Genomic DNA, 23,457 nt, shown 5'->3' with positions numbered 1-23,457 from the left:
CCTCTGTGTTCAGCTCAGGTCATGATCTCAGGGTTCTGGGATCTAGACCCGCACTGGGCTCTCTGCTTAGCAGGGAGCCTACTTCCTCCTCTCTCTCTGCCTGCCTCTCTGCCTACTTGTGATCTCTCTCTGTGTCAAATAAATAATAAAATCTTGAAGAAAAAAAAAAAAAAAGAAAGAAATGTCTTAAAGAATCAAATACTTAGCATCAGTGTTTATTATTTTGCAAAATATGTTTCTGCATATTTAGTTTACATATTTTAACATGAACGACAATTTGGCCTATTAGGGTAAAAGTTCAGCCTAATAATTCCAATTTAAAACATGTAATTAACCTAGAATTTAGACTTTTATTTTTTTTAAGATTTTATTTATTTATTTGACAGAAAGCGATCACAAGTAGACAGAGAGGCAGGCAGAGAGAGGGGAGGAAGCAGGCTCCCTGCCGAGCAGAGAGCCCGATGCAGGGCTTGATTCCAGGACCCTGGGATCATGACCTGAGCCGAAGGCAGAGGCTTTAACCCACTGAGCCACCCAGACACCCCCAGACTTGTTATTTTAATTTGATTTTTACTATAAGCAATACCAAAACTTAAGTTACTAAGATTTATCGTAAATATACAATTATATCTATTTAACATTTGTGAAAGTTTGTCAAAAAACTGAACTACTTGGCAATTAGTGACTATACTTAAAAGTTACTTTAATGGTTTAAAATTTTAACTGAGTTTGTAAAAGGAATAAAATATAACCAGAGTCCCATTTTTATTTTTTATGTATTTTCTTTAAAGATTTTATTTATTTATTTAACAGACAGGTATCACAAGTAGGCAGAGAGGCAGGAGGGCAGAGCAGACTTCCTGCTGAGCAAAGAGCCCAATGTGGGACTCAATACCAGGACCCTGAGGTCATGACCTGAGCCGAAGGCAGAGGCTTAACCCACTGATCCACCAAGGTGCCCCTGGAGTCCCATTTTTAAAGATGGCTTAAATTCATTCTATTTATCTTAAAAATAAGTTTTATAGGTTGAACTTTAAAACTTAATGGAAGTGAGGGTTTTAAATTAACATTAACGAACTATGTACTAATTCTCAAAACCAAAGGAACTGCAGAATAATCTTTTCTGGGTATTTTTGTTTTTTAAAGATTTTATTTATTTATTTGACAGACGGAGATCACAAGCAGGCAGAGAGGCAAGCAGAGAGAGAGGAAGGGAAGCAGGCTCCCTGCTGAGCAGAGAGCCCAATGCAGGATTCGATCCCAGGACCCTGAGATCACAACCCAAGGCAAAGGCAGAGGCTTTAACCCACTGAGACACCCAGGTGCCCCAATCTTTTCTGTTTTTTAAAAAACACTACCTTTGAGGATACCAAATCCAAGTAGCCTTATTCATCCTTCAACACCTGAGTCAAATTCTCCCTTTTCCATAGAAACATCTATCATATTTTGTACTAGATAAAATAAATTTGTCTCTACCATTCAAATCACTAAATTTATTCTATTCTAGTAGTGCAACCTATAATGAACACTCCTCTTTTTAGAAACACAGATCTCCTATCCAAGATCATAAGCATTCTCAGAACATGAGTCATGTCTTATACTGCTCTTTATCTCTAAGAGTATCTCCTATAAGGCGATCCTAATATATAGTAATGACTGGTGGTTGATTAACAGAATTTTAATAATCATGAGTTCCTCTTTAAATGCACTATTACCTCTGTTACATCCCAATGATGTAAAAATTGATCCAAGTCGGTAAGGTAAAGAAGCACGGGGGAAAGCTGTGTCTGGATGACATGAGGAACTCCTCGAAGGCTCTGAAGCCAAGTCAACTCCTCTTTTGAAAACCCTAATTTGGGTATAAAGAAAGACAATTTTAAAAAATAAATCACAAAACAAATGACATTCTTCATTTTTTTAACAGACATGACATGTACCTTCAAGTTCTTCTTCAAGCTTTTTTTAAAATTTCTTCATTTCATATATCTTAAAGAATGAATTGGTAGCAATGGAGGCAGTCAAATTCATATAATTATGTACACAAAGAATGTGATCTGACCCAATGTATGATACAGCAAGAAACAGGTTATACTCCTTATATTGGGAACTTCACCAATTTTACTTTTAAAAAAAGTGAGAGGCATATGCTTTCCCTTTAATGGTAGGTTTAAAATACCAAATCAGTAAGTAAAATGATATATGATTTCACATATATATTATCTATTTTCTTATATAATAGCCCTTCAAATGTTTTAAAACTACTCTAGCCCTCCTAAACCTTTCTGGATTTTACATGTGTGTTCCTTCAACTACACCTTATACAACAAAATTTGATTCTCTTACCACCCCTATTTACCCCTGGTCTAACCTACATAGACAACCTGACAGTGTCTCCTGAAAAGTGCTCAGAACAATCAGAACACCAGCAGTGTGGTCCGATTTGATGTTCAGATCATTATATTTCCAGGACACAGCTGAAGATTCCTCATGTAGTTTGATGGCCACATCACACTACTGACTCCCAATGAGCTTTCCAAAACCATTAACCTTCTGACTGGTAATACTATTAAAACATAAAGTCTACTCTCGCATCTCAAATGTGCACATCCAGAACTATCAAATAAACACATTTATCTTGTATGCAGTATTTATCTCGATGGATTTAGCTCATTATCAGCACTTGTCAAGTTCTTTTCGGATTCTGACTTAACCTATCTATTAAGTCTCCTAACTTCAAGTCTTCAGAAAATGTCAAATAATCTCATCCTCATCATTCAAATAGAAAACAGAAATGCTGAAATAGTACAATCATTTAAAACAACAGTAATACTTACACATCTAGCTTACAACATTTCTAGACTCATCTTACTAATTTTGCTTTGAGAACAATGGCATGTAGAAAATGGCTACTCGAAACTTGATTTACATTCCTATCAAACTGAACATTTTAAACATGTTTAAGATGGATATTTGTTCATCAATTTTTTAAAGTATGCAGTGGGGTTTGCATACAGCTATCTGAAAAAGAGTCAAGTAGGGGCTCCTGGGTGGCTCAGTCAATTAAGTGTCTGCCTTTGGATCAGGTCATGATCCCAGGGTCCTGCTCAGCAGAGCCTGTTTCTCCCTCTCCCTCTGCCCCTCCCCCTACTTGTCCTCTCCCTCTCTCCCTCTAATAAAATCTTTAAAAAAACATTTTTTTAAAAAGTCAAGTATATTCAATTCACTGTAAACCAAGACAATAAAGCTGAGAAATGAGAAAGAAAATTATAATCACATGATACTCAAATAATCCCCAGAGTACTCCTACTCTGAGAGATTTAAACATAAATCACGTTTATCCCTGCCTCAAGAGCCTGACAATCGAGGAAGATTTCCACTTATTAGTCAATAAAAATCATTTCAAGATAAACAGATTATCATCTTCAAAACTTAAACCCAAACAGCTAAGACAGCAAATCTTTGAATTTTGATGCTAGGTTTTGCTTTTCCTGAATTTGGCAGGTGAATGTCTTTACCTGTAAGTGTTGAAAATAAGAAGCTGAAATAGTCCACGTCACTCATCAACCAGTCTTTAACGGAATACTTCCATCCAGAAAACGATGATCTATAATAAACAATGGAAGAATTATTAGCAGAAGTGACCAAGTTGAAGACTAGAAAAAGAGCACAGTATATAACAATTTTTCTTTACTGAAAATAAATCTGCATTAATAACTTAAAAACCTGTAGTATATATTCACTTTATATGTAAGTACTCAAGTATCGTAATATGGAAAATTTAACTTCTAATATATTTATATTTATGTAAAGTTTTCATGAAAAAGCATAGTTGGTCCATACACACAGTGTAACCTAGAAAATTTCCAAACCACTTGAAAAAAAGACCTAAGGAGCCAAATGAAGTTTTGCTTTTCAGTAGTTGGTATAGCTGCTACTTGATTTTTATAAATTCTTACCTTGCTTACTCAAATGAGTTAAGTTTAAATAAGCTCCAGCTTCCTACCTAAACAAAAACTATCTTGATTAGGTAAAAAATATTCCTTGTAAAGCCACTCTATGATAATTATGTGTTCCTGTATTTTGCAAAGCCGTAACTGGGCCTACTTCATAATAGTGCAGCTCAAGTACTGACTGAAAGGGGACTTAAGAAAATAGCTAAATGTAAAGCAGCTTCTCATTAAATGAGGATTATCTGGTTCCTGCTATGGGATCAGTTTCCAGTGATTCCTTTAAAAACTCTCTTAAAGTTAAGTCTTAAGAAAATAATAGCGTATTTCAGCCTTAGATATGTCAAGAAAAAGGGGTGGGGATATGATGAGAATGATCAGATCCAACAAGCTGAGGCTCCAAATTTTATCACAGCTAAACAAATAAATATCTGACAAAATTAGGAGTTTCTAAATTCAACTAGAAACAATTTTTTTTTACTATTGAAACAGTTGTGTTTATATTTATTAATATTCTTTAAATTTGGGGAGTTAAAATGATGGAAATACCCTTGAGTATTATTTCCACAATTAGCAAAGGACTATGGACAGAATATTAAAAGGTTAGAGGTTACAAGAAAGTCAGAAATACACACTGGAAAGTAGTACGAAAATGGTAGTTAGCAAACTAATATGCTTTTGAACCCAGTGAAAACAGCAATCAACTGTGCCACCCAGTGGCTAAAAGAGGTAGCAAAACCACTGAAGGGTCCACTTGGAACAAATGATAAGCAACATATCATGTCCTTAAAATTATGCCTATATGTACTGTCCAAGCCAGAATACTTCTGAGAATAAGATGGGACAAAAGAAGTAAAGTGCATCATCACTTAAAACTCAAGCCAAATTTCTTAGTCCAAAATCTCTCCCTCGTCAAAGATTTTTATGTAACAATTCAGACTACTTTTCAACATTTGTGTCTTATGTGCTCAAATCTAGCTGTAAATAAACTAGGGGCAGAAAGGGTAAGAAATGAGCAAAAGCAAGTGGAAAAATACAAGTAGAATGCCAAGGGGTGGGGTGGGGAGTCAAACTCTAAAAAACTAAGTGGGCAATAAAAAAGGTAGGGGCACAGCAATTCTATTCTTTTCAAAAGTTAAAATGAACAACAGTGCTCATTTGATGGGTTTTTCACAAATGGCACAAACTAATATTCTTCCCTCTGATAAAGACAAACAGGGCATCAGAACTACAAAACCTAAATTGAACATGATCTCACAATCCAGTTAATGTAACAGAAAAAAAATCAGAATTAAAGGAACATTTCAGGAAAATTAACCTGGGAACAGTGCGCAAAATTGATGGGATATTATAATAGTACAGTTAGAAGATTATATAAAACAGCTGGCTAGTTTACAGTCACAGTCAACGAAAGAAAGGAATATTTTGAAGAGAAAACCAGAAAAGAAATAAACCAGCGTATGTCTGAAGGAAACATTACCGTTAAATTCTGAATCTAGGAATTGATACAATGATAATGTCACTGGCCCAAGAAAGTTGATAAGTCCTAATTTTGTATTATTTTTTAAGAGAGAGATTAGTTTGAATGGGAACAATACATCTACAGAAAGTTAAGTCTACCTAATAGACTTCACTAAAAAGCAAAATTTAACTTGTTGGACTTCTGGCTACAATGACAATCTGCTGCTAATGATTATGAACCCCTGCTATTATTTGTGAATTTATTTTCTCAATAGTTACCACAAATCTCCACAAGAAAAAAGTAAAAATTTGAAAATATCCTTGACAAAAATTGTTAAGCAAAGTGGATCATAACTGATGTTGATAAAGACATTAAATAGAGCTTTCAAGGAGAATTAGTTTCAACAAGTGTTCAAAAGGTTATTTAAAATCAATTTTAAAACAGATTCTTCACAAGTTATATCAAAGGAACAGAGTGCCCTCTACTGGAAGTTAATTAACACAAATCCACCTCAGGAACAAAAAAAGAACATTTAATTTTTTAAAAGGCCAAACAAATATTAAATAATTGCTTACTAGACAAGGAGCTCGATTGGGTTCCCCTAAGAAAGGAAAACTAATAAATGTTTAAAATACTTAAAAATAAGACCAAGCTCTCTACTGCATGTGAACACAGAAATATAACACTGAATTTTCACATATAGACAAGCTGCAGACAGCTCTCTTTTGCTAAAAGGAAAGGTTATCATCAGTTATGAATCACACTTTAGGTAACTAGATTCCAACATATGTCCTATAATGGTAAGAAGAGAATTTCAAAGACGCTAAAGAAATTCTATTAATAAAGTGAGCCACTCCTATTTAACTGGGCTAGGGGATCTGTATGTACAGGAAACCACAAGATCTAAACTCTTTAGGTATAGCCTAGATTTCAATTTCTGCCTAAAACCGTACTAGACCCTGTCTATGAACCATATCAGTAATAAGTATTACTGAAAATATTATGCCTAGGGTGCCTGGGCGGTTCAGTTGGTTGGTTGAGTGTCTTCGGCTCAGGTCATATCTTAGGATCCTGGGACTAAGCCCCCAGACTGGGCTCCCTGCTTCCCCCTCTTCCTCTGTCCCTCCCCCTGCTTGTGCTCTCTCTTGCTCTCTCTCTCTCTCATGAATAAATAAAATCTTTAGGGATGCTTGGGTGGCTCACTTGATTAAGCGTCTGCCTTTGGCCCAAGTCATTATCCCAGGGTCCTGGGACAGAGTCCAAAAAGGGGGTCCCTGCTAAGCTGGGAGCCTGATTCTCCCTCTGCCTGTCACCCCCCTGTTTTGTGCTTTCTCTCTCTGATAAATAAATATCTTTAAAAAAAATTTTAAATAAAATATTTTTAAAATAAAAAAAATTAAAATATTATGTCTAAAATACAAACACAAGGTGTTTAAGGATACTTTGAACATTTGCAATATGAAACACTATTAATTGGTTATAAAACATTTAAGAGTAGAGGTGCCTGGGTGGCTCCATCAGTTATGCATCTGCCTTCCTCTCACATCACGATCCCAGGGTCCTGGAATGGAGTCCCCTATCAGGCTCCTTGCTCAGTGGGGAGTTTGCTTCTGCCTCTCCCTCTACCCCTCCCCCTGCTCATGCTCACTCTAATAAATAAATAAAATCTAAAAAAAAAAAATTTTTTTAAGAGTAAAATGATACAGTCACTGTGGAATACCACAGAGCAATTCCTCAAAAAATTAAGAGAATTACCATGTGATCCAGCAACTCCACTTCTGGGTACATAGCCAAAAGAATTAAAAGTTGAATTGAACAGTTATTTGCACATCAATGTTTAAAGCAGCATATTTACAACAGCCAACCAAAAGATGGACACAACCAAACGTCCATCAACAGATGGACAAAATGTAGTATATACATTTAATGAACATTAAGTCAGCTTTAAAAGGAAAATTCTGATACATGATACAACACGGATGAACCTTGAAGAGTTATGAGTGAAATACGCAAGACAGAAAAGGACAAATATTGTGTAATTCCACTTATATGAGGTACCTAGAATAGTCAAAAGCAAGAAGATAGAACAGTGGTTACTAAAGGGCTGAGGGCAGGGGGAATGAAGAGTTATCATTGTTTAATGCATGCAGAGGTTCAGTTTGGAATGATAAAATAGTTCTGGAGATGGACAGTGGTGCTAGTTGCATAACAATGTGAAAATACTTGATTTCAAGTGATTCCTTGTCTAATCCACAAACGTATGTTATTTCACCAGCTACATTAAATTTGTAGGTCCCTGAAAAGGCCTGTGTCACAATTCCACAACACCGAAGGATTTAAGCACAGTACTCACCTGCCACTGAACCCTTACTTCATGCTTTTGATAATTTCTAATCTGTATAAATCTATACATATGATTACACACAATTTCTACCTATACAAATCGCTAGAAAACTTCAGGCTTACTTTAGTGAGCTTACTCTAGCAATAATATCAAAAGTTTTAATTGTTGCATTAAGAGCAAATGAAGTTAGTATCAGTATGTAACTTTAAAAGTGTTCTGTATTTTACACATTGCCAGTAAAACACATGGGGAAAAAGACTATACACCTCAAATACATCTCACTTGAGGACGCTACCTCATATGCAGTATCCCGATAAGCATGGCAGCCAAACTTGAACTGAGTCTTCCCATAATACAGCAACGACTTAATCGAGAAAGTAAGTCAGCAGGCAGACTGGGTAGAAAATATACAAGCTGGACCAAACGCTGCTGAGACTCTGCTGGGAGAACCACCACAGTGCCTTCTTGTGGATCTGGTAGGGTAGGTACACATATTCAATTCATAAAAGATGAATTTATAAAGATATAAAAGTTTACAGAGATTAAATCAATAGACTGGTAACTGTTAAACGGAATTCCAATGTATCAACTACATAAAAAGTTTTATCATAAAGTACATGTTCAACTTAAACTATTTTTTTAAGTAAAACAATGAACTATAATAATTCCATAATACCCATGCGTCACATCTGAAATAAGAAATTTGATGGGGGTAAAGGTATTAAACAGTAAAAAACAGGTACTTTTCCTCAACAGTGACAGTTAAAATATCAACCCAATTTAAAGCAAAAGATAGGGACGCCTGAGTGGCTCAGTTGGGTTAAGCAGCTGCCTTCGGCTCAGGTCATGATCCCAGCATCCTGGGATCGAGTCCCACATCGGGCTCCTTGCTTGGCAGGGAGCCTGCTTCTCCCTCTGACCCTGCCTGCCACTCTGTCTGCCTGTGCTCGCTCTCATTCTCTCTCTCTATGACAAATAAATAAAATCTTTAAAAAAAAAAAAAAAAAAAAAGCAAATGATAATACACACAAGCAATACTAGGAAAAACAGACTTAAAAATATAACCCCCCAAAGGTGGAAATAAACCAAATGTCATCACTTAATGAATAGATAAATATTAAGTGAAAGATCCCTACAATGGAATATTAGTACTCAGCAATAAAAAATACAGTTCAGATACATGCATGCTAGCATGCATAAATCCTGAAAACAGTATGTTAAGTAAAAGTAGCCAGATTCAAAAAGGTCCCATAATATATAATTCCATTTATAACAAATGTTCGAAACAGGCAAATCCATAAAGACAGAAAAGTAGATTTGTGTGCCAGAAGCTGGGAAAGGACTACTAGTGGGTATAGTTTCTTTTTGGGGTGATAAAAATATTCTGCAATCAGACAGAATGCCTAATTTTGGGAATGTATTAAAAACACTGAAATGTAGGGGCGCCAGGGTGGCTCAGTCATTAACTCAGTAAGTCACTAAGCCGAACCATTAAGCCTTCGGCTCAGGTCATGATCCCAGGTTCCTGGGATCAAGCCCCATATCGGGTACCCTGCTCAGCAGGGTGCCTGGTTCCCTCTCCAACTCCCCCTATCTGTGTTACCTCTCTAGCTGTCAAATAAATAAATAAAATTTTTAAAAACAAACAAAAAAACCCCACTGAAATGTACACTGTAAAACAGCAAATTTTATGGTATGTGAACTACATCTCAATAATATAAATTATATATACGTATATATCCTGGTATGATTTTATTGGTATTTTTGCTTAAAATGTGAAATAGTTCCAGAGGGGTGCCTGGGTGGCTCAGTGGGTTAAAGCCTCTGCCTTCGGCTCAGGTCATGATCCCAGGGTCCTGGGATGGAGTCCCGCATCGGGCTCTCTGCTCAGCAGGGAGCCTGCTTCCCTTCCTCTCTCTCTGCCTACTTGTGATCTCTGTCTGTTAAATAAATAAATAAATCTTAAAAAAAAAAAAAAAGAAGAAAAAGTTCCAGAGATGAATAAAAAAATAAATGTGGAAGTCATACAAGATATCCATTATGATAAATCTGCTGCCAAAGCTTCAAAGGATTTTTTTTTTAAAATTCCTCATCAGTTCTGAATTTAAGAACAGTAAGCGGCTGAAAAGATAATTTAAGAATCCAAGAATCATCTACAACCACTAAATAAAACTACCCTAATAAAAAATACTTGTTATTGAAATTGAGTTTACTATTTGAAATTTTATTTTGTTTTGGCAATTTAACCATGGTATAACCAATTTATAATAAAGGAAAGGCAAACCTAAAGCATTCTCCTTAGAAACTTCCTGAATGAGGAGTAGATCAATGGCTACCTACACAGTTAAACTCTTACCATAGATTCGCAGAGCAGAAGCTTGTAAACTTTTTAGTAATTCTTTATTTGCTCGTGCTGCCGCAGTATGGATAATGTCAATAAGCTGTGTTGAGAGCTCAGGATTTCGGGAACCAAGGTGAGCAAGTTGCAATGGTAAGCCAGCCAGCCAACGAGATAACACCTTACTACGGTATCTAAGAAACACCAAATAAGAACAAAATAAAGTATAATTGCCAAACACAGGGAAATATGTTTAAGCATAAAAAAATGTTAACCTGAATATACCACAAAGTAACAAATCATCTACCAAGAACTACCACATGTACTCATTTAAACATGTGAGAGCCCTCAAGAATGGCAGCATCATTTATTCAGCTACAGCATTTTCCAAGGTTTAACGCACTAAATTAAAAAGATCATGTAATCTGGAGCACTATCTAAATTGTACATTTATCTTAAAAAACAGACACTACTTCTCTTTGTACTATTTATCTTGTTAGCTATTGTACTGTATTAACCCACTGCTGCAGTCAATAAACGATGCTCCCAGAACTAAAGGCTTTGAACCTCTTATTTTAGTTCTTCAGTACACAGGTGACCCTTGAACAACATGGGTTTGAACTGCGTGGGCCCACTTATAATCAGTTTATTTGTTTATTTTTTTCAATAAATATATTGGAAAATTTTTTGGAGAACTGCAACAATTTGAAAGCCTCAAAAAGTGCATAGCCTAGAAATACCAAAAATACAGTATTCTTCTTAGAAGTTAGATGCAACTATAAGAATATATGTAACATAAAATATGTGTTTATCAGCTGTTATTGGAAAGGCTTCTAGTCAACCGTAGGCTATTAGCAGTTAAGTTTTGAGGGAGTCAAAAGTTACACACAGATTTTTTGTGTCAGGGGGTTGGGGGCCATGGGAGAATGTGTCAGGGACACTAGCCCCACAATGTTCAAGGGTCAACTGCACTTGTACTTGGTAAAGCTCCAATGTCTCTTTACTCAGGTAACAGCAATCACTTTTGCCGCACCATGAAAGTTTAATGATTTAAGCATGACCTTTGTTGTCACACAGATGTGAACTTAAGTCTGAGCTCTATTCCCATTAGTTATAGGACACTCACCAACTTACTTAACCCAAGCTTCAGTTTCCTCCTATAAAACAAAAGTAACAATACCTACACTTCAGAGCAGGAGTATGAGATTTAGATAAATTATGAAAAGTACCTGGTTTGTACTAAAGACTCAAATATGTTTCAACAACTACCTATGTATGCTGAGGTAGCCCCAACCCTCATCTTCTGCCTAAACATATCTTCCTATCTGAAATATATCTCAAACTCACATCAAAAAATTAATTCCTTAGTTTTTGTGTTGTCCATCTCACTTGATAGCAGCAAACTCAGCCAGAAACATATTCTTATCTTCTACTGTCCTCATTCTTATATCATATAACCCAACATGTAATTAAATGCTAGTGGTTCAATTTCCCTAATTTTTACAGAAAGCTAAAGGCAAGGCTGAGGCTGCTACAGGTTATTCCAATTATCCTTAAGCTGTAAGTGGACAAGTGGAAATACAAACTCAAAGAGCTTTTATTTGTGTGGTTATACAAATAAAGATTACTGGCCCTATTATATATGCTTTTTTATATAAGTTTATACCTTTTCTTATTATAACCAAATGAGATAAAAAGTGAACTCCTCCAAAGATTTTATCACCCTATTGTCTTATTTAAAGAGACTTAAAAAAAAAAAAACTTACAAGAAAAAGAAACACAAATTAAATGAAACTTTACCTGAGCCTGTAAGATCTCAGTTCTTCTTTTTGATAAATTTTACTGAAAAACTTCAGTAACAAAGTCCGAACTGGAAGGAGAAGGCCCCTCTGCTGATATAATGTATAAACTGCCTTGATGAGAGACTCTGTAGCCTCTAAAAACAAAAACAACTGTATATGAAGCAAATGTTTCTTCACCAGCTCTAATTCCTCTAAAAGCACAGAAGCACTTTACTTTGTTCCTATGACAAAGTAGATCTTAGTCACAAAGTGTTAACTACCACTAAAGTCCTGTAGCACTTTTTACTATAAAAGTCAAACCAACCAGAGATTACAGTATAATTTTTCCTGAGGGACAACTAACCTATGTAGTGATGACAACAACCAGGATATCAGAAAGATGAGTAAGATGGGAACCAAAAAAAAAAAGCTATGTTTTTGAATGAAGACAATTAGTAAGTCACACTAAAAAAGAACTTAAATGTGACATAACTTCAGGGTAGAAGAAAGGTAGAGGATTGATTCTATACAGATAAAAGGGAAAAGTACTCAATTTCTAATCAAACTAGACCAGAAAAAGGTATCTTTTCATCATTAGACTCAATGGCATTTCCTCTTAATAATACCTATCTTCTTTTACTCAAGTCTATAATTTACTAGAAATCTTCCATATTGCTTCAGAGTGAACCTACTCACTGAGGAGATTCTCTGAGCCACAAAAAACTTCAGTGTTCAAGTAGATAGTCCTTTATAATTCTATAAGCTACATTTTATGGCCTGGATGTAATTAATCTGACTACCTGGAATGTCTAGAAGTCATTAATTCAAAGCTAGACCCTAACAGCATGCATAAGAGCTCCTCTCTGGGGCACCTAGGTGGCTCAATTGTTAGGCATCTTGCCTTTGGCTCGGTCATGATCTCAGGGTCCTGGGATCAAGCCCCACATTGGGCTCCCTGCTCCGTGGGAGGCCTGCTTTTCTGTCTCCCACTCCTCCTGCCTGTATTCCCTCTCTTACCATGTCTCCCTCTCTGACAAATAAATGAAATCTTTTAAAAAAAAAAAAAAAAAAAGGCAGCTCCTCTCTTAAAGAAAGACAAAGCATTAACACCTACCTCTGTTTGGTTGTATCTGCATTAACCTCCATGATACTCCAAGCAATCTGTTCAGCTGCTTACTATTTAGCCTAAAGCCATCTTCAAGGGTCTCTGTCACAAATTTCCTTATCATTTCTATCCAATTAGAATCCTTCTGTAAAGTTGAGGCATTTGCCAGGGAGACCATGATATCAGACAGTGTTAAATTCAGTAATAGATGATCTACATTATTGGAGAGAATCGTGCAATGCTTGATGCTAAAAACAAAGAAAGATATATACATCTATAAAGCGTTATATCTACCATGCCTGTTTTACTTAGAATACTTAATCAATGGGTCAAAATATTTCCTTCCAAATAATAAATTCCCAAGAAGACAGGTATAGAGGCAAAGCTTAGGTCACTGTTTTATAAATAAACCATTCCTTAAGGTTGTTAAGAAGACATGAATTACACTGTATACTGCTTAGTTCATTACCCAAGTTCCTCTTCACACAAAAATTAAAGGCCCTTGTAACAATGCTTGGTAATCCTAAACGAAATTGAAGACTTGAGAACCTCAACATGCTTGAAGATTTTTTTAAAGCAGGTACTGATATTTGGATATAGGTCACAGTAGATCTGGACTCTACTTCTACCTCACCACATAATCACTAATTTCTCCTGGCCACAATTTCCATATGTGGGACATAAGGAGACTGATCCAGTTGTTCTTAAACAACTTACATGATACACGTATTAAAACTGTTTTTTTCTAACCAAATAAAACACATTTCTTTCAAACCTTCGAAGAAATTTCAAAAAAAAATCTCAAATACTTTCAATAAAAACAGAAATTGCAACTTAGAATATAAATAATTTTCAGACTACGGCATATTCAACAGTAGAGCCTATTTATTTCAGGTTTCAAAAAATGTAAAGTTAATTAAAATAAAAAATCTCATTAACCAATTTTAAAGGAAAAGGTTAATCCTAGATCAAGCATGAGCAAGGGAACAGTAGTGAAGAACCAAGAACACATGGGAAGGGAAATAAAAGAAATCTGGTGCTATCAGAGCATCAAATATAGAGTTAGGAATGACAGATGAGCCTGGAAAGGTAAAATGGAACCAGATTACAAAGAGTCAGGGAGGCTAAGGGCACTAAAATTAATTCTGCAACCACATGAGTAACATGGTTGAAAACTTACTGATGGGTGATTCATAAGGATAGAAAAGGAAAAATGAGAGTTATAAGAATACAAAGAAGAAGCAGAAGTGCCTGGGTGGCTCAGATGTTTAAGTGTCTGCCTTCTGTTCAGGTCATGATCTCCAGGTCCTGGGACTAAGCCCCACGTCAGGCTCCCTACTAAGCAGGGTCTGCTTCTCCTTCTACCTCTCCTCTCATGCTCTCTCAAATGAATAAAAAAAATCTTTAAAAAACAAAGAAGCAGTTAGTTGGCTATTACAGCAATCTAGGCAAGAGACAACAAGCTCAAGAACCAGGGTCAGTGTTGGTATGGACTGGGAGAAGACAGGACATTTAGGAAGAGGAAAAATTAGCTGGATTTGAAGTTTAAGTGTATATATGTATACAAATTTGGGGATGGTGGAAACTGGAGGATTCAGAAGTTGTAGTACTGGTAAATGGATAAATGAAGGGCAGAGATCCAAAAAATAATTACTTTTGATATGTGGAGCTTATAGTGTCTCTGGTATAATTCCAGACAGAGATAGCCAACAGACAACTCAAAGTACAAGTCTGACACCAGAGAGAGAAGTCCAAGCCATTTATTAAAACATGACCACTCCTAGCTGCAAAAGCAGGAAATCCAGTTTTTATTTTGTATAGTCTTAATCCTAGCTAAACAGTGAAATTAAAGAAAGGAAAGACAGAATGGGACAGATAACTAGTAGTCTACGCACCACAAATCCAAATTACTACAAGCATTTTTTTTTTTTTTTGCCAAACTTCCCAGCACCCAAAACCAAACACATTTTAACATTAACTAGACCACAAAAACTTAATTGTCACATTTCTTCAGAAGTAGAGCTTACCAAGATCTACCCTAAGTTTATATCTCAAGCAGCATAGTCTATTACGGTCTGGAAGTTCTCAATGGACACTGCAAACCTGGAGAATTCATTCTGCTCCTCCAATAATTAATACAAATTTTTACAGACTAAATATAACAACTATCAATTCTATGAGGGAGGCAGGGCAATGGGGATAAACCAGTTTTCAGTAATGATAATGTAAGTAATTAGAACTAATAATCCCCTTCCTGAAAACAACTTTAAAACTAGATAAAATTGTTTTTTAAAACCTTAAAAGTACTCAAGAGCTAAGAAGATAATGAACATTTACTGGGTCCCAAACTCTACCAAAAAAAAAAAAAAAAAAGACAAGATACTAGCATTCAAGGCTTTGTCCTTAGGGCAACTGACAATTCCAAAGAAAAAGCTGCAAAAACTGATGTAACCTTTCAGCAGCCTCACACGGAAACAAAAACAAAAAAACCACCTGGATACACCACTATGAAACTAAATAAAAAGAAAAATCATGAGAAGTGGGAAAGAAATTTTGTAAAGTAACACAATTAGACTCATAGTTGATTTCTTCATACAGCAATGAAAATCAGCAGACAGTGAAGTGTTATTGTCAGTGTGCTCAAAGAAGAAAAGTGCCAAACCTAGAGTACTATACTCTGCTAAAACACTCTTTAGAAATGAAGGAAAAATATTTTTAGACAAAACAAAAAACAACTTCCAGCAAATTTTAAATGATCCCAAATGGATGGAAACAGATACAGGAAAAAATGAAGAGGGAAAAAAAAAAAAAACTGGAAATACATAAATAAAACTCAAGTGATGCAAACAAGTTCTGCAAAAAACTAATTTTTGATGGAGAGCTCAAATTGTATCATTGGCACAAATACTATCAGCTGTTTTCTTGGAATTGGTAGGCTCTTTGTTCATTTTGAGAAAATAATTGCCAAATACCCAACTCTGAAAACCCGCAGTTTGTCATTCTTTCAAGTTAAAATTGTGTCTGTCACAGGAAAGTACTCAGAAGTAGAATAATCACAAAAATGTGTTTCTTGAGATAACCATCATCCTGTGTATGCGGCCAAATTATTTTACCCCAGTACCCCCATTTCATCACACTGAATATAAGGGGGAAAAAATGTATTCTCAAGGGTCGTGACTTAATAAAATTAAGTAATTTTTACTGCTTCATTAAGGACCTTTTTAAGCGAAACTGGCTCTGGCTTGTTCTTTTAGACTGTGAGTGCAAAGTGATGAAGAATACAATGTTTTACTAGTTCAGTTTGATGCCACTACCTTAGTTTATGCTAAGATACTGGCAATTTTACCCACCACTGCTTTTGCGCCATCAGTGCAAATGTCAGAAAAATCAAAAAGGCAAATAATGTCATAATTGTGAAACAGCTCTGACTTTATAGACCCACAGGTCACAGGCCACCCTTTGAGAACCACTGTCTTAGATAAATGACAGAAGAGTAAGCCAGCTAACTATGTAACAAACTGTCTCACAATAGCAACAATGATCTATTGTTTACATGCCCCTTCCCCATCCCCAACCTAATTTGTTCTGTGCTCCTTTATTTTAAGGCTCTCCCAAAGTAATACCCACCTCTAAGAATTTCAGATTCTGAAAAAAAAAAAAAAGAAAAAAGAAAAAGAAAAAAAAATGTCAGATTCTGGCTCTTCAGTGGTATCCTTATTTAAACCAGTTAGGAAAATTTTCTATATACAATACATCCAACAAACTTCCTTTTTAGCACATAAACTTTGTAACTCTCCAGATCATCTTTTCTTTTGGCCTTAACAAACATTTCTATTTAATTTAACTATAGGAAACTCAAATTTCTTCTACAGATTACTGTAAGTCAATCTCCTTTTGAATTCTGCCTTCTTACAATTCCTGCTGCACTCTTTCTGTGGGCCCTATTCTGTGCTTATTTTCCCACAAAGAAATCTATTTGCTAATAACTTTATTCAAAGTCTAATCATTCACATACTGTCTGAATATTTACTATGTTTTTTTAATATAGTCACTTTTTAAAGATAAATACAATTTCTGAAAGAAACCTGTCACTACCATAAGCAGACCAATCTTTCCTAATACATTTTGCAATAAATTCCCAACAACCCAACCAGCACTTAATCAACCTCAACCTGCCAAATCAAAGCTCTCCATTACCTCTCGGAAAATTAATTTTCCAAATCTTACCAACTAGGAGACTACTGCAGTCAGCAGTGAACTTCTCTCACAAGTTGATTTGTAGGCCAAAGGCAAGACTTAGCTGTATTGCAAACACAGAGATCTGGGGCTCCCAAGAGAAGAAAGATAAGACACCGCTTTCATGACACAAGAGAAGTCATTTTAAGTCCCCAGCTCTTTTCCTATTTTCCCTGATCAATATCCCCACTGGCTCTACTGCCCTAAGCATATCTCTTAAAACACATCCTGGGAGGTAGAAGAATTACAAAGAAATACAAAAACTTCAGTAGTTAAGGATTTTAAGGGAACTAAAGGAATAAAAAAACTAACAGTCTAACAGGCCAATAAATAGGCTAACCATAACAAACAAATCAGTGGTGAAATTCCCAGTGCTGTTTCGAAAGTAAACAAGGCCCTGCATTCCTTACCCAAGATAAGGAACTCAAGACCCCATCCAGTTTATACCCTAAGAGCTTACCAGAAGCCCTTTCACCTGTCGACAGTTCAAGTTGAAGTCTCCACCCCAGGAGCACAAGGTTCAGACACAGCATGCATGTACAGGCATGTCTCCTAAGTATGTCTGCACAAACTTATGCCTGCCTTTACATGTGATTACAAAGCTCCCCTTTCTGATATTCATCCTAAACCCTAAATAAAAAGAACCCACTCACCCATACTCAGGGAGTCAAGGTATTGGAAATTATTCCCTCATGATCTCCTTACTTGCAGTAAATAGGTTCTGTTGTGTGGCAACTCCATCTGGTGAAATCTCTATATGTAACCCACCAAGGAATGAAATCATGTTATTTTGTTTACAGTATTTGTTCCCAGTACATATTAGAGTTAGCTTGTTGGAATAATTACCACATAGATTAATACATTTTGAGCACAAAAAAGGTTTTCTTAGGGGCGCCTGGGTGGCTCGGTCAGTTAAGTGTCCAACTCTTGATTTCGATTTGGGTCATGATCTCAGAAATCAAGCCCCACACTGGGCTCTACGCTCAGTGTGGAATCTGCTTGAGAGGGTCTCTCTCCAATCACCCTATGCCCCTCCCTCTGCTCATACTCTCTCTTTAAAATAAATAAAAATCTTCAAAAAAAGAAAGAAAGAGGGGCGCCTGGGTGGCTCAATGAGTTAAGCATCTGCTTCATCTCAAGTCATGATCTCAGGGTCCTGGGACAGAGCCCCTCATTGGGCTCCCTGCTCAGGAGGATGCCAGCTTCTCCCCCTTCCCCACCCACCCCTTCTGCTCTCTCACTCGATCTCTCAAGTAAGATCCTTTAAATTAAAAAAAAAAGAAAGAAAAGAAAAAAGTTTTCTTAGGACTACACTGCTTTTTTTAAATGCCAGTATTTCGGGGCACCTGGGTGGCTCAGTGGGTTAAGCCTCTGCCTTCGGCTCAGGTCATGATCCCAGGGTCCTGGGATTGAGCCCCGCATGGGGCTCTCTGCTCAGCAGGGAGCCTGCTTCCCTTCCTCTTTCTCTGCCTGCCTCTCTGCCTACTTGTGATCTCTCTGTGTCAAATAAATAAATAAAAATCTTTAAAAAAAAATTAAAAAAAATAAATGCCAATATTTCCAATGACAAAATTATAGCCTTTAATATAAACAAAGAATTGAAAGCAGGGACTCAAATGGACATTTGAAGACCAATGTTCACAAAAGCATTATTTACAGTAACCAAAAGGTAGAAACCACCCAAACATCCATTGACAAGATGAATATATAAACAAAATATGGGTATATACATACAATGGAGTATTATTTAGCCTTAATAAGGAAGGAAAACTTGGAAGCAACCAAGACGCCCATTAGTAAGTAGTTTAATGGATACATGAACTGTGACACATCCATACAAGAACATAATTAAGCACTTCAAAAAAAGAGCCCTCAAGTCATGAATAGACAGAGAACAGAGGATTTTTAGGACAGTGAAACTAACCTATAGGATGCTATAATGGTGTCATCATATAAATGTCATCATATATTTGTCAAAACTCATAGAATTGTATAACCAAGAGTGAACCCTAAGGTAAACTCTGGATTTGGGATGAAAATGATGTGTCAATGTAGGTTCACAGATTGTAACAAATGTTTAACTCTGGTGCAGGATGCTGACAGCGAGGAAAGCCATGTATTTCTGGGAGCAAGAGTACATATGACAATTCTGTACTTTCTGCTCAACTTCCCTATGTAACTAAAACTGCTCTAAAAAAATAAAGTCTATTTCTAAAAAAAGGGGGAAAGTGCTGGTACATGTTACAATACGGATGAACCTTGAAAACATTTTCTAAATCAAATTAAGCCAGACACAAAAGGAAAATATTTTCTGGTTCTTCTTCTGTGAGGTACCTAGAAGAGTCAAATTAACAGAGACAAAAAGTAGACCAGTGGATCCCAGAAGCTGGTGATAGGGGACCATGGTGAGTTATTGTTTCATGGGTACAGACTTCTAGTTTAGGAAGATGAAAAAAATTCTGGAAATGGATGGTGGTGATGGCTGCATAACAATGTAAATATACTTAACACTACTGAACCATATACTTTACATGATTAAAAAGGTCAAATTTCATGCTATGTGTATTTTACCATAATAAAAATCAATAATATCCTTTGTAACCCTGTATTTTAATTGAAGATGAAAAAGTTAGACATCAGGTCAAAAATTAACTGGGGTGGGGCGCCTGGGTGGCTCAGTGGTTTGGGCTGCTGCCTTCGGCTCGGGTCATGATCTCGGGGTTCTGGGATCGAGCCCCGCATCAGGCTCCCTGCTCCGCAGGAAGCCTGCTTCCCTCTCTCTCTCTCTCTGCCTGCCTCTCAGCCTACTTGTGATCTGTCTGTCAAATAAATAAATAAAATCTTAAAAAAAAAAAAAAATTAACTGGGGTTACAATGTTGTCTCTCCTAACTTTAACTTATGTTGCCCTCCACAAGTTATCTGCCAAGTATTCAATGCAGCATCTTATGGAAATAAAAGAGCAGTCCGAAGTCCCTGAAAATGAATCCTGGGGAAATCTTCTGAAGAATAAGCTAGTTATATTGTCAATCTATTTTTGCTAAAAATTCCACAACTACAAAGTCAGCTGGGAAGACAATAGAATAGGCAGACAATAAGCTCACCTCTTCCATGCATATAACTAGGTAACACACATATCCGTTTAAATTACCCGGGAAACCACCCAAAGACTAGCAGAACAAATTCCACAACTAGAGCCAACAAAGAGGCCATGTTATAGAAAATTGGAAGGGCGAAGACATGGTCTGGAAGCAAAATGAACCATGGCCATTTGACACAACGGAGAGGGAGCTAGTGGTGCAGAGAAGGACAGAAAACAGACTTTCACACTGGGAAGTCCACAAACAGGGAGAATGAGTCTCCAGAATATTTACCTTTGAAAGTTAGAGGGGCTAAATTTTCTGAGTTCTTAAAACCAGCAGGACTTAAAGCCTGGAATTTTAAAAATTGGTGGACTTGGCTCTGTGAGAGCCCAGAAGGCATTAGGAAACAGAGTTCTGCAATAGAAGAGATAACAAGACAAACACCCCTGCAAATAACAGGGCAGAACCAGCAAGTGGAAAACTCCAGGGGCAGACAGGAGGAAGAATGATTTGCTCATCTCAAAGAGGCAGGGACCACAAGGAGACTCCAAGAACAAAGCACATGGCAGACACCATTTCCCTCCCAACCCGCCAGCAAAAACAATGACCACCTGCAGGAACCAGCATGGTGACACCACTCCTAACTTGCTATCACCAAGTTTCTTCACATTCCACCCTCTCCACCATACCCCACCCCAACCATCAGCAGATATGCCCTTCCCAATAACACTGGCCTGAGTCCCAGCACTGCAGGCCCCAACCTCAGCACAAACCCTGACAATGCCACACCACCTGACACTCAGGAGGACCTCACTCCTGACAAGCAGACCCCCACACATCTTGTTAAAATGTGTTAAAGTGTGCCCCACCACTACCGGAGATCAAATACTGCACAAAATATGCCGAGAGACTATATAAATGCAATGAAGGAAAGAGGCCAAGACTCAACAGGAGAGCACATGCAATACACCTAGGAAACACTCTGAAGCGCCAGGCCCTGGGAAATAAGGAACACTGCACTACAGGGCACTACAGGACTGCTTCTTCGTAAGGCAAACCACAGCAAGAGACCAAAGTGAAACAAGTATAAGTAATATGCCTGATAGAGAATTTAAAATAACAATAATGAAAATATTAAACTGGGGAAAAGAGTGGAGGACATCACACAGACCGTTAATACAGAGATAAAAGAGAACCAATCAGAGATCAAGAACATAGTAAATGAAATTTAAAATACTCTTGATGGAAGAAATAGCAGGCTAAATGAATCAGAGGAATGAATTAACAACCTGGAAGGCAGGATAATAGAAGTAACAAGCTGAGCAAAAGAAAGGAAATTATACAAACTGAGAAAAGTCTTAGGGAACTCAATGACTCCACCAAGTATAACAACATCTGCATTATATAGATCTCAGAAGAAAGAGAAAAGGGAGAAAATTTGAAGAAATAATAACTGAAAACTTCCCTAATCTGGGGAAGGAAACAGAGATCCAGATCCAGGAAATTACAGAGATCCTGCCCCATTTTCCCACCTTCCTGCCCCCCACTCCAAATTCAAAAAAAGGTCATCCAAACAAAACACATAGTAATTACGATGGCAAAAAACAGCAACAAGGACAAAATTTTAAAAGCAGCAAAAGGGGAAAAAAAAAAGTTACATACAAGGGAAATCCTATAAGGCTATTAGTGAATTTTTCAGCAGAAACTTTGCAGGCCAGAAGAAGTGGGGAAAGATATATTCAATGCACTCAAAGATAAAAATGTGCAGCCAAGAATATTCTCTCCCTCTGCCCCTCTACCCCTCCACCACAACTCTTGCAGGAGCACTCTCACTCTCCCTAAAATAAATAAATAAAAAACCAAACACAAAACCCATAAAAACAGTAAGAATAAATATATTTATAAAACTCAGTCAAGGGAAGGCACCTGGCTGGCTCAGTGAGTTAATTGTCTGCCTTTGGCTCAGGTCATGATCCCAGGGTTCTGGGATGGAAACCCACGTGGGAATCCCTGCTCAGTGGAGAGCCTGCTTCTCCCTTTCCCTCTGTCTGACACTCTCCCTGCTTGTGTGCGCACACACACAATACACTCTCTCTTTCTCGGTCAAATTAATATATATATAAAGTCTTTTAAAAATCAGTCAACGGATTCATAAAATAAAAGGGTATTTTATATGAAATCATATACCTGAAACATGGGAGAGGAATAAAGCATGGGTTTAAACTTACACAACCAACAACTTAATATAGACTCCTATATGCAGAAGATGTTATGTACAAATCTAATGATAACTATAAATCAAAAATCTCTAACTAATATGCAAAGAATAAAGAGAAAGGAATCCATGTATATTACTTAAGAAAGCCAATAAACCATGAAAGAGAGCAAGAGAAATGAGAGAAAATCTCCACAAACAAGCACAAAACAAGTTAACAAAATGGCAATTAAGTACATACCTCTGAGTAATTACTTTGATACAGGGTGACAAAGTGGATTAAAAAAAACAAGACCCATCTATATGATGCCTACTCATTTCAGACCTAAAGACACCTGGGGTTTGAAAGTAAGGGAATGGAGAAATATTTATCATGCAAGCAGTGCCAAAAGAAAGCCAAGGTAGCAATACTCATATTGGACAAAACAGACATTAAAACAAAGACCATAACAGGAGACAAAGAAGGACACTATAATTAAAGGGGACAATCCAACAAGAGGACAGAACAGTTCTAAATTTCATGCACCCAAATACATAAAACAGTTAATAACAAATACAAAAGGGATAATCAACAGTAATACAGTAACAATAGAGGACTTTAACATTTCACATACACATCAATGGACAGATCATCCAAACAGAGAATCAGTAAGGAAAAAGTGGCTTTAAATGAAACACTGGACCAGATGGATTAGCAGACATGATATTCAGAATACTTCATCCTAAAACAACAGAATACACATCCTTTTTCAAGCACACACAGAACATTTTCCAGAATAGATGTGTTAGACCATAAAACAAGTCTCAACAAACTGAAATCATATCATGCATCTTTTCTGAACACAATGCTATGAAACAAGAAATCAACCACAAGACCTGAAAAGAGCACAAATACACAGAGGTTAAATAAGATGCTATTAAAAAACATTAAAAAAAATTACATGAAAA

At 36.7% G+C, this 23,457-nt stretch overlaps 1 protein-coding gene across 3 annotated transcripts in view; it reads right to left on the bottom strand.

The window, feature by feature from the left end:
* The window catches only part of TEX10 (testis expressed 10), a 64,671-nt gene that overhangs the window by 21,925 nt on the left and 19,289 nt on the right, over positions 1 to 23,457 (bottom strand). For all 3 annotated transcript variants that reach the window (XR_009346675.1, XM_059143535.1, XM_059143536.1), the window contains exons 6-11: positions 12,987 to 13,225; positions 11,892 to 12,027; positions 10,110 to 10,285; positions 8,049 to 8,226; positions 3,516 to 3,604; positions 1,716 to 1,849 (exon numbers count right to left, since the gene is read on the bottom strand). Coding sequence is in view for 2 of the 3 variants with exons in the window: in XM_059143535.1 (XP_058999518.1) it covers positions 1,716 to 1,849; positions 3,516 to 3,604; positions 8,049 to 8,226; positions 10,110 to 10,285; positions 11,892 to 12,027; positions 12,987 to 13,225 (952 nt within the window). In the remaining variant the exon portion in view is untranslated. The remainder of the gene's footprint in view (positions 1 to 1,715; positions 1,850 to 3,515; positions 3,605 to 8,048; positions 8,227 to 10,109; positions 10,286 to 11,891; positions 12,028 to 12,986; positions 13,226 to 23,457) is intronic.

This window comes from Mustela lutreola, chromosome 12, assembly GCF_030435805.1.
Source record: "Mustela lutreola isolate mMusLut2 chromosome 12, mMusLut2.pri, whole genome shotgun sequence".
Classification (NCBI taxonomy): domain Eukaryota; kingdom Metazoa; phylum Chordata; class Mammalia; order Carnivora; family Mustelidae; genus Mustela; species Mustela lutreola.
This window is presented reverse-complemented; position numbering and strand designations above follow the sequence as displayed.